The sequence below is a fragment of the Typha latifolia genome, chromosome 2 (genome assembly GCF_019914945.1).
Source record: "Typha latifolia isolate L0001 chromosome 2, TyphaL0001v2, whole genome shotgun sequence".
Classification (NCBI taxonomy): Eukaryota; Viridiplantae; Streptophyta; class Magnoliopsida; order Poales; family Typhaceae; genus Typha; species Typha latifolia.
In genome coordinates this window covers 13,959,180-13,971,597 of record NC_133087.1, presented here as the reverse complement: position 1 = coordinate 13,971,597, position 12,418 = coordinate 13,959,180, and the positions used below count along the sequence as shown (strand labels likewise).

The 12,418-nt window shown below is 35.2% G+C and overlaps 1 protein-coding gene across 1 annotated transcript; it reads left to right on the top strand.

Moving 5' to 3' along the window:
• Positions 1-4,735: 4,735 nt before the first annotated feature.
• LOC140782870 (GDSL esterase/lipase At5g62930) lies at positions 4,736-11,918 on the top strand. Its single transcript, XM_073129707.1, has 6 exons — positions 4,736-4,982; positions 5,366-5,443; positions 8,109-8,255; positions 9,625-9,701; positions 10,366-10,530; positions 11,433-11,918. Exons 1-6 carry the CDS (start codon positions 4,875-4,877, stop codon positions 11,668-11,670), a joined length of 813 nt encoding a protein of 270 aa, XP_072985808.1. The 5' UTR covers positions 4,736-4,874; the 3' UTR covers positions 11,671-11,918.
• The last annotated feature ends 500 nt before the right edge of the window (positions 11,919-12,418 follow it).

The following is a 12,418-nucleotide window of genomic DNA, read 5'->3' as shown; positions in this document are numbered from 1 at the left end:
CATATCTGATGTATTTTAATATTTAATATTTACATTGGAAAATAATTTTGAGTAATTATATTTTATGACACATAATTTATTAGACTCATTTTTATAAATTAATTTAATATTAGACTCATTTTAAAGGTCTCGATGAGACCTTTCTAATGGTATTATTTTATTAAAATTCGATTAGTAAAACTAATTATATACTCAGTTTAACTAACTATACAGATGTAATTAAAATTATTGAATGCAATAATTATTGGACAAATTTGATATTTTTAAAAGGTGAAAAGATAAATGGAGTCGGGCTCCATTTTTTTTGGTGGGGCTCCAAATGTGGAGCCACACTGTTGCTAGCTCCAAATTTGGAGCTAGCGTTGGAGCCTAGGTGGAGTTACTATAATAAGTTAACGAGATCATCAATTTAGTCATAACCTAAAAAATAAAATAAAATAATTAAATTACAAACCACCATCTCCCCTTCCCAAACCCACTGCCATTCCCCCCCAAACCACCCGGCCTCACAATGGCACAGAGATTGAGGGCCTTCACCCCATTGCGCTCGCCCTCATTGCCTTTACCCCCATTGCATTTACCCTCACCGCCCTCACCCTCGGCCCTCACCCTCATCGCCTGCGCCGCCCTCCTTGGCCACCTCCTCTTCTGTTCGATCTAACTCCTCCACTCTGTGTGACATTGCCCGCGCTGTGTCGCCGTCCTCAGCCATCCTCGCCTTCACCACCCGTCCTCGACCACCCTCACCCACGCTGTGTCGCGCTGCCCTCGCCCTCATCACCCTCGACCTTGGCTGCCCTCACCTTCACTACCCATGGTTGCCCGTGACCTTGCCCTCCTCGGCCGTCGCAGGCAAAAGCTCCTCCTCAAGGCCGGCGGACGGTGCTCTGGCGAGCATAATTAAATCTCATTTAATTATCCTAATTTAATTAAAGGATTAAAATAAAATTATATTTAAATCTCTATTAATTTAATTGAAATACATAACAATGGTCTTTAGGTCATTTCGGGGAAATATTACTGCCACGTAAGCTAACTCCCCAATTTTTCTCACAGCGCACTAACAGAAGGTTAGCATTGAAATTTTTCTAAAGTTTAGGGGCGACATGATAACCTAAAAAATCTTAGGGGGTCTTAGTAAAAATCGAGTATAGTTCAAGGGTGTTAGCGTAATTAACTCTAAATATTAAAATATCATAATTATCCTTCCCATTCTATTACATTTTGCTCACCGAATTTTTAGGACTGATAATGCGAAAGGGCGCCTCGTCTGGACGGGCGGACTTCATGGATGAGCGAAAGGTGCCATGGAGTGGGGAATATCCCGAGTATAAAGTGTGACAACCAAATGCACCTCAAGGTGGAGCCGAGGAACTCGGGGACCTTCTCGAGCACGGGATAGGCAATTGAGAGACAGAGTTAGCCTATTCAACAAGATCAAACCACCACTGGATATAGAACCCTTGTTGGTGAAACCAAAACAATGTGAATATTTGATCATTTTTGGTATATAGATAGGGCAGCCTGCCCCTAGATGTGTATCCCGTGGTGGCTATAGATTGTATATTCACTTGATTTGGATCTTCAATGAGTTTTGTGACTATAGGATGGATCTAAACCTAGATCTGAAAAGCCTCTGAGGTGTGTTAAAAAGAGAACCTTCTTTCGTAAACAAGATAGAGGAAGAATAAAGGGAATATCTTGTCGAACCAATCATATATAGACAAAGAGAAGCAGGGCGAAGAGCAATGACACGATATGCACATCGTGGTGGAAAAATATGGGTATTTCAATATATTTCCTGACAAACAGAAGACAGTAAGACCTACAGAAAACACGTGTAGGTTCAGGGAAGGGATCCCCCAAATATTGGGTATCCGTTGTTAAACCAGGTTGAAAGATGAAGCTGTCGACGGACAAACTTTGCATTAACGTCGATCGGGATGGGATGACGAGGCTCCAGTTCCCAGGGTTAGGGTATTCCCTATGTTGAGCCGGCTTTAAACAACCTTCGCATTACCTGCTGAGATCCCAAGTCTCCAAGTGGGCCCTCTTGGCCACCCACGACTTTGTCTTTTTAGAGAATCCCGCTCCTGTGTCGTAGGACTTTAGCTCGGCAGTCCACTTGGTAGGTTTGTTTATCCTTCCTTTGTCAAGGTACGAGATGTACCTTGTGGGAGGCGGCGATCCCCTGGACATAGTCCTTTTAGGTAGTGGTCGTTTAATCCATGGTCCGTTGGATGGTCGGTGCAAGGCCAAAAAATGGAACACATTGATTCCGTTCGTTCCTGTCCTTCACTTTAGGGCATGTCCCTCGGTGTGGTCAGTACTCCATACTGTCGGGTAGCGAAGCTTACACTTGTTCACTTATTATGATGGTTCACCAGGGCCTCATCTCAGCCATTGGCGGGAATTTCACCCGCATTTGATCCCCAATTCTTATTCACCCCAAATGATTGTGTTGGGTGAATTGTGACCTCAATCGTATCAAGTGAGCAACGACGCTTAGTATCCTACAAAGAGACTCCAGAGAGCCAAAAGTATTGAAGGAATGGCCATAGGAATGGGCATGCATGACATGAAAAGAGTAATAAGAAGTTGACACTTCCCAACCCATAATTTTTAAGATTATTAATAGTAATTTATATATTTTTATTATTAAATTTTGATAGAGAAATTAATGCTTTCACATTAGTAGAGCGGCAGCATGAGACAAATGAAAATTCAAATTAGTATAATTTTAACCATAATCACTGGAGTAATCTAAAATTTCCCAGCCAAATTTAGTGGCCAATTCGCATTAAAATTCTATTTATTTTTCAACGTCGATTTCAGTCTCTTTTATATGAGGCTAAAATTCCTGAGTAAATATCCTACTTGCATGAAGAGAGAATTTTGTAGTACATTTAATGCGTGACAAAGTTTTTTTAGTTAATAATACCAAGACGAAATAAACTTACTTAAAACACATACTAAGTATTAGTAATTATATTTTTATCTCCTACATTATGTCTTAATATTATACAACGTAACTCAGGAGTAAGAGTATCATTTATCATTTATATTTTTCTCGAAATATGAGTATTTAACACTTATAATAAGGCAATAATATGTTAGCATATCAGGGCGACCACACAAATCACATACTAAATAGTTGAAAAAACGAGAATCCAAGGTATGCCATGGTACAACTGCTAAAATATTATAATATTCATTATTAGAGATGAGATTATAACACACCATCAATAATAAAATATAAAAATAATATGGAAACAAAGTTTTTACGTGAAGAAATTTTAAACTAGGTAAAAAAAAATCATGGATTCAAACTTGGATTGAAATCAATTACTAAAACATATAATAATAATCTTACATATTATTCGATGATCTCTACGACTCAATTAGAAATAACCTTGCTCGCTTACACTGCTTCTCTTCTAATCTTTAGTGACGCTCAAGATTGATCTTTCCGTCTCAGTGACCTTTGAGATATAATTCCTTTAAATTTAATTTATATGCGTCGACATCTATAGTTGCAGAGTGATTTCAAATAGCCTATAAAAAATAATATCAAGATATATGATAGATTAAAACCCCCGTATATCTCTTAAAGATAAGGTAGAATATTTATTCTCTAGTAATTCTCTTAGAGATAAGGAAATACTCTTGAAAGATTCTTCATGTATTCTTTTAGAGAGGCCGATGGCTTTGCATGATTCTTGATATACGAACCCATGTTCCCAAAAATCCAAACAAATAAACAAAAAATATGAGCAGTTCTAAGCTAACATGCAGTGAATCAGGCACGAGAGAAATCACCCATTCCAGTAAGAGATCAAATTTCTCTTACACCTACCACTAATTTTACTTTTTAGTAAATTATTTTAGTCAAATATTTAATCTAATATTTAGTTCGGTTTTAATCCTGCCAATTTTATAAATATTAATTTAAATTTTTTACTTCTATTATTATTATAATTCTAATTTAATTACTTATTACTGATCGATTGTTACGAATCGGCCTAATCCAATCCGCAATGGTCCTGGACTCGATGAAGCTTGTAATTTTCGATAGAATCTATGAACAATATAACCGTTGGATTCTCCTGAATTTTTGATATATTTTAGATCTAGGAGAGAGCTTTCCAACGAATCTAAGATCATATGATTCAGACGGATAGATATCAAGATATCGATCAAATAGTGATCAAAGGTCAATTAGATCCTAACTTGATAGTCCATTAATGACTAGATAGATGCTAGATTTAGTTCGTGGTGTGAAGGAGAAGAAGTTGTTGTAGAAGAGAGAGATTACAAGCTGACCAAAGACTTGGCAAAGCTAATTCAATTATCCAAGATTCTTCACCAATTAGGGTTTCCTCTATAAACTCATCAACGAAGTTAAACAACTCTAATAAATCATAATAAACCAACAACTAAATTAAAATCCTCAAATCCTAACAAACCAACAACTAAATTAACATCCTAATAAACCAGGTTAACAAACCAACTAGTTTGATATTATTTGAATATGTGTAAAATATTTTACGAATATTTTTTTAAAACTATGCATAAATTTAGCTAATTAAATAAAATCCTAACCTCGGATCTGACCCGGTTCCTATCATCGATCACATCGAAATTGATGATTATGAAATTGAGCACAAAAAAAAAATCTCTTGTCAGATTTTAATTTATATTAATAATTTAAATAGCATTAATTTCTTAAGTTTTCGGGCCCCCAACTGGATCCGGCCTGAGACTGGAAGGCCCGAAACCCAGCCCGACTTCTCCGTCCTCTTCCTCTTTCCTCCCGACTCCTCCCACTATTCTCTCTCTCTTTCTCTCACCATCTTTGAGGAGGGAGAGAGAGAATGGTACAGGTGAGGCCACAGTTCGTTCTTTTCGGGGATTCCATCACTGAGCAATCCTTCAGACCCGGCGGCTGGGGGGCGGCTCTCGCCGATACCTATTCTCGCAAGGTCAGAGATCTATACTCTTATTCTTATTCCATAAGTCCTCAGATCTCCCTTCCAAGCTCTATGTTTTTTGTTAATTGGAACGAGAGTAATCCAAATAACTAGCGTTTCTTTCATCTGTTTATTTGCGACAACATTATGCGTGGAATTGTCATTTCTTGTCCAAAAGAAGCTGTTGGATTTTTCTTTTCTTTTGTTGCCTGGTGGTAGTATAAGTTGGTCTGATTTAATTCTATGAGTTATAAGATTAGTCCTTTTTCTCCACACAAAAAAAAGGAAAAAAAAGAAAAGAAAAATGGAGGAAAAAAATATTGAGTTTTTTGTTTTTCCTTTCTCCTTCCAACTAATTGCTTATATGTGTCTCATCTTTATTTTCTCCATATCAGGCTGATATAGTTGTTAGAGGCTATGGTGGATACAACACAAGGTGGGCACTGTTTTTGCTCAATCACATCTTTCCTCTGGTAAGGGAACCATTGGAATTCAGTAACCTTCCTCATGCTTGGTCATTGCTTGCATGCCAATTCTTTCTTTTTAGTTCTCTCAATAGGAACTGATCGACATAAATTTACTGTGCAAATTTCTAGCTGAAAGTTTCTTTCATCTAGCTTGTAGCTTAATATATTTAAGATTTTGGATTAATTGGTTATGTCAGATATTGCTAGAGCTAATTTTTGTCAGGAGGTCTTAAGTTTAAATCTCGTTAAACCCTTGTGAATCCCAATTTTCTGTTATTTGTTCTTGTGTGGTTTGCAGCGCCAATATCCTATTATCTATCATCTATCAATATTGTGCAATGTATAGGGGCCACACATGAAAAGATGTTAAGGCATGATATACATGTTGGCCAATTACCAAATGATTTACATTTTTGGGTCAATCAGTCCAACCAGCAAGTGCTTAGCTGCATATGTTCCTCAAAATGAGAATTGCATACTAGCCATCTGCTAATACTTTTGATGGATACTATGAAAGGAGGCAAATACAAGGAAGGATGTTAAGACCAACTGTTTTCTTGAAAATCATTTTACTAAATGTATAGTAGGCTGCAAGCACTTAATATAGGGATTGGAGTTTTGGACAGTTTTACAGCATCGTTATGTCTACTTTCACTCTATCTTACGAACAAAGGCTGTGGGTAGACAATAGTACAATTGGTGGAGAAAGAAACTGTGATCAGCCAACTTGCTTGAAGAGACGCAAAGTTAATCCGAGTTTATCATTCACACCACTGTACTATTTAATTTCCCTTTGTGAAAGATAAATCTACTCTGTAAGTAATGCTGTACTAGCAAAAGCAACTCTCTAGTCTAAGAAATGAATCAAGGAAGATCTCTAGATGATGATCAGATGACCCTTGAATAGCAGTCGACAAGATGAAACAGGAAATCAGGGAGAGCAAGCTTGCTAAACTAGCCATATGAACAATTACTGAATTACTATAACCTGCATTATGCTGCTACAGTAATAGCAGAAAAGGCTTCTTGATATTCCTAAGACCATGAAAAGATTGATATATTTATAAAGTTCTATTTATTTTGTGATCTGATCTACTCCAACCATTGACATTTTTTGTTGTGATCTCCTGTCTCCACCACAGGATTGTTACAACTGGATACGGTCCTATTATTCTTTCCAATTTTTTAGTTGTTACTGCATCAATTGCAACTCTTGCATGATAAAGTTTGAAACAATCAAAAGTGGCTGTTCATAATTTCATATTGATGCTTTGGTTATTTGATTGTCTAAAATTGAGAAGAAAATGATGTGATAACTCAACCAAGGCTACTTATATGTGTATAATAGCTTAAAAAACATCCCTGAAACAGTGCATAGTCACTAAGGTTGTAAAAATAGCTTGTGGGCTTGCGAGTTTCATGAGCTCGGCTTGATCTCTAAATGAGCCAAGCCAAGCTCGAAATAATAATCGAGCTGAGACTTAACTCGCTCGAGCTTGACTCGAATTATCTCAATATATATTTTTTTATAAATTATAATATATATTTATGTGTTGTGGCATAATTGGTTATGTGCTTCAACTTCAAATAAAATGACCTTGGTTTGAATCCTAAGTTTTACAATGTAAATTTTTTTTTTTTGATATTTTGAATTAGTTTTATCACATTTAGTCCCACATCGGAAAGCTAAGAAATAAGAATGATCTTTATATCTATCCACCTCTTAAAAGCATAAATATTGTAGTTATGGAGTATATATTTTAAAAAATTGAAAAATTAAACTAGCTCGAACTGAGCTAGACATTTCCCTTTTTTGAGCTGAGCCGAGCTATTCTCAGCTCAGCTCATTTACACCCTTAATAGTCACCCAAAATAACGATAACATTCTGTTCTTGTCATCATCATTTAGGAATCTTTAACCAACGCTGCACTAGTATAGATTGGTATGTGAAAGCACAATAGATATTGCGACCTACTTATTTCATGAAAACTATTGTTATCTTATCAATTGACTTCACAATCTATCTTAATCTTAGTTATCAGAATTGGACTGAACCGGGCGTTTAGATAGGTGAATCATGAACCGACCATCAAACTGGTTTGGTTTTGTTATCAGACCAAAAAAAAAACCGACGCAATTACAAACTGGCCAACATGGCCGTTGAACTGGCAATCTGTGCAACCCGGCCATTTTTAGTGAACTGGCCGAGTCTTACTTTTTTGCAACATTACCTAATTATCCTTAATATTTAGTTTTTATATTCTTTTTTCTAAGGGTATTTTAGTCCTAAAATTTTGAAAATATTTAGTTTATAACATATTTGTGTTTTAAAATTTTGTAATTGTTAATTTATCAAATGGATTGATTTCTATAGTTCTATTTTAATTTCATGTTTCTTGCTAATAAATTGTATTTATATGTTGAAAATGTTTAACTAATAACATATTATTGTGTTACTATTTAGGAATTGATCAATATGTTGTTAGCAGTTATATGCAAAATTATAAGTTTTAAAAATTTGATGTTGTTAAACATAAATATTAGTTAAAAATGGCTAAGTAATAGAAGACATAAAATTATACTGCTTTGATAGATATTTTTTTGGTTTTTATAATTATTTAGAAATTAGAACTACCTATATATTATTTAAATCTCTCTCTATTATTGCAGACATGTTCATCATCACCACCACCTACTGCTACAACCATATTTTTTGGTGCTAATGATGCAGCCCTTCTAGGAAGGACAAGTGAGCGACAACATATCCCTGTTGAAGAGTACAAGGAGAACCTCAAAAAAATTGTTCATCACTTAAAGGTAACAATCATAGCTTATTTATCCTAATATTTTTTTTTCAGGTGCACTTGATCATGGTTATACTTGGCGCAACCATTTTAGTTCTGAATTGAGCCAGTGTGTTACTTTTAATAAAAAAAATGACGTCAATAATTTAATGTTTCTCTTCTTTTTCCACAATAGTTCTGTCGCTTTTCATAGGTCTGTTCATTGAATATACCATGAGCTTGTGATGTATTACTGGACTAAGCAGTAAAGTAGCCGGTTAGAAATATCAAAACCTCTGGCAACTTTTATATTGATTTACTGGTGTCATTTATGTAAGGGTCTTTACAAAATGTCAATATTACTTCTGAACAGTTTGATCAATAATTTTAGAATCTGAAGTACTTTTCTAGCTTTTGAAGTACCAAAAGGAACTTTGGCAGAAACACACTAAAGCTTCAACTGGGAATATACAAGGCAAAGTGGTTGTAAATTTGTGATGAAGGTGCTTGCAAATTTTAAAGTGATTTTGTTTGAAAGGAAACAGTGGATAATTGGACTTACAAAAATATCTAAAATGCCGAGCAATGAGGTAGAAATAACAAGGAAAGTATGTGTTACTAACTAGAGAACAGCTTGCATCTGATCTGACATGATTGTGTGATTTATAATGTTAGATTACTAATAGTCTATTCAACAACTTACATACTATCACCACAAAGGTGCATAAAGCGACGCAGACATGGAAAGCTGATAGTTATTATGTTGTTAGTTGTGCTTTCTTCGGCAATTGGACGGCATGATTCACTCCCATGTCGAGAGCAAATGCTACTCAAGCTAAAGATGTATATTTCACTCTTGAATACCTTTCACCTGCCTTAGTTGATAGTTGTCATGATGGACCACTAGGAATGATCAAATAGGTAGAAGGTACAAATAGCAGCTAGATCTGACATAGTTGCTGAATCAGCTATTTGACAGTTGAAGAGAAAGGGGTCCATTTGTCAAAATACATCCAAAATTTAAAAAAAAATGAAAAATCTAATTTACATCACATTTGCTGTGTAGCAATTTTTTTTTGAAGTGCATCTCTTAGGTATTATCATTTTTTTTTTCTGAGTGTGCATACAGATAGCACTATGTTATTAATAAATTAATTATCTTGGAGATATGTTGAGCTTCTTATCCAGAAACTTTGAAGCCATCTACCTATTGCCAAAATCAACACCTAGGAATCTAAAACTTTACAGATCATGACAAGTTATATCAGCAACTTTTCTTTCTTTTTTCCATACAAGCTATGAATATCGTTACAACACTTTAAATATTGGTTTATATCCTTATTATTTTGTATAGATACACAAATTCTGTTATATTACAACTTGGTAAATCATATGATATTCAGGAATGGTCGCAGTCTATGCTGGTAGTATTGATCACGCCTCCTCCTGTCGATGAAGATGGGCGTGAAGAATATGCACGGTCTGGCATCTTTCTTTCTTCTATAGGAATCTGAGATATTAAATCTCTGCAGATTGATTTCCTTCTGGTAATTTCGGTGGAGATTTTGGCGATAAAATTGTATTGTATTGTAAGACTACAAGTAAAAGCCTAGAATGATAATTCAAAAGATTTATAAACATATTATAGTCAGAAAATATTGACATTTAATTGTAAGGTGTCAGTTGGTTTGCTTTTACATGAATTCCTAGTCCTGGTTTTTAACTTCTGTCATGCTTGGCCTAAAATATATCTGCTGCATCCAAGCTAGGTCTTGCCAAATTCAGTTTAATGGGGGGCCAATCAAGCCCCAGTTCATTCTTTATATAATTCTGCAACAAATTTCTTGCAGTAAGAAATGAGGGGTTAGGTTTTGACCTCTGTCAAGTCAACAGTCGAACTAGATTTCCAGATCTGTTTAATTAAGCCAGCCTGGTTATGCACATACCTAGGTAATTGACTACCAACTTTGCTTCAGAGGGTCAAGCACTATAAGCTCAAATGATTTCCTTCTTATAGAACCTGTTTGATGCTTCACGCCTAGTAATGCTTCTAATTTATTGGTGCTATTGAACATCCTCGTACTCTTGAGATGCTACTTTTGGCTAGTCAGTTTCTGAAACAAGCCTTGATTTGTTTGTCCAAGATCTTTGTATGGAGATAACGCAAGGAAACTCTCAGAAAGGACAAATGAGATCACTGGAGTTTATGCAAAGAAGTGTCTTGAGCTAGCCAAAGAAATGCATCTTCCTTGCATTGATATCTGGTCAAAAATGCAAGAAACTAAAGGATGGCAGAAAATGTTCTTGAGGTAAGTTTGATTTTTGGCTCCATTGTATGTTTATCTTCATATTAAGCAGCCAGATGGATTAATTAGCATTGATAATTAATTTCCAAATATTATCAAGTATCAACATAAGCAGTTGACTGTTCTTGTTTCCGATGTTTTCCTTTTCGTATTTGTTAGGAAGACCAGAACATCATGTGGTGCTTGATTTTACAGAAAAGTGATCCTTATTAAACTGTGCAACTAATGAAAATCAAGGATCAAGATCTAGAATGCCTAATTTGAAAAGGTTTCTTGTCTAGACGCCAAACACCAAAATATGTGAAACTTTTAGATAAAGAGAAATTGTTGATTTTGATTAGAACAGAAATTCAAATTCTGTTTGGTGGTTTGCGAATATCCAACCTATTTGGTTGACGTGGTAATTTGATCAATGATGTGGATTGCCTAGAGATTGAAAGAGATAATGTTTTCCTATAATGTCCTGGTTAGAGAATGTAAGTTGTGGTCTCATAGTAAATTGATATGTCCTGTATTAGCATAACAACATCCTATTTCTGGAGCACTGTCTCGACTGTTACAACACTTATGTTCCATTTACACTCACATCATACCTATTATTCTTTAGATTCTGGTTTCCAAGCCGTGATTACACAAAGTCACAGATAAATTTTTTAAATATCTTTACCAGTTTCCTCCATTTGTATTGTACTATATTGCTTTCGATAGGCATTAGATAAATCCAGAAGGCCACTAGTCATTGTAATCTGGGTAAAGTACTTTGTGGCATCCTTCCCTAGTTTTAGGTGAACAGAGGACAATCATGATGGCTATTATTTTACCGTTCTGGTATGGTTTTTTACTAGAGCTGATCATGCTGTCTCAAATATCAGTTTAATGGGCAGTTTTGTGTTTCTATTTTCCAGCGATGGCTTGCACCTAACATCAGAAGGAAATGCAGTTGTCTATGAAGAACTAGTGCAAGTATTCAGGGATGCCGGTCTCTGTGCTGAAGAGATGGACTATGACTTTCCTCACCATTCCAAAATAAATGGAGATCATCCTGAAGTAGCATTTCATCAGCTAAGATCTTTACGATCTTTACCCATCTTTGCATTATCTGGATCTCCCAGCTCCCTCTGTGATGGAGATTTTATTGCATAAGTGATCACCATCGACTAAACCAATTTTACATGCACAAGTGATTGCAATTATTGTTATTGTACAAACTTTACATGAACAAGTCATTTCATTATTGCTATTAAACCAATTTTACAAGTTGCAACTCTTTAGGGTGTGCCTTTTCTTCTCTGTTTAAGAAAAAAACAAGCTTATCTATCAAATGTATAGTTGTTATAACACTCTTCCTGATAAAAGGAAAAGGAAGAACAATTGAACCTTGTGAGTCACTAGTACTTTCTTGTCATTCATCTGCTTCAACTTTTTCGCAAGAACAACCTTTGAATAATCTTTTAATCATGGTTTTTTTTCAGGCCCAAACTTATATTGGTGTAGGAAATGAAGTTAATCTACTTCTTAAGAAAGGGCATTGATTTTTATTCCTTTGTTTCAGTTGATAATCTAATAGATCTCAAGTAAATTTATACTTCAACATTGGATTTAACCGAGCTCGAATTGGCTTTACTGGTAGAAAAAACAAAGTAGGAAGCCTGTAAGAGGGTAAAGAAGTAAAACCGAGATTAGGTAAAGGATCTTTCTTACTTAATTACCACTTTTCTTCTTCTTCTTTTTTTTAAATATCACATATCTTAAATGTGATATTTAACAATCTAAATATTGACCGTTTAGTTATATGTATTAGCTTAATAATATTTATCGGATATATACTAGTCAAATCAGCGTAATATATGAATTTTCTATACTACGATATAACTATAGAATTTAAAGACAG

Coding starts and splice junctions, on each gene's coding strand:
- LOC140782870 (XM_073129707.1), top strand. CDS start 4,875: ATGGTACAGGTGAGGCCACAGTTCGTTCTTTTCGGGGATTCCATCACT. Junction 4,983..5,365: donor CCGATACCTATTCTCGCAAG/GTCAGAGATCTA, acceptor TCTCCATATCAG/GCTGATATAGTTGTTAGAGG. Junction 9,702..10,365: donor GGGCGTGAAGAATATGCACG/GTCTGGCATCTT, acceptor TGTTTGTCCAAG/ATCTTTGTATGGAGATAACG.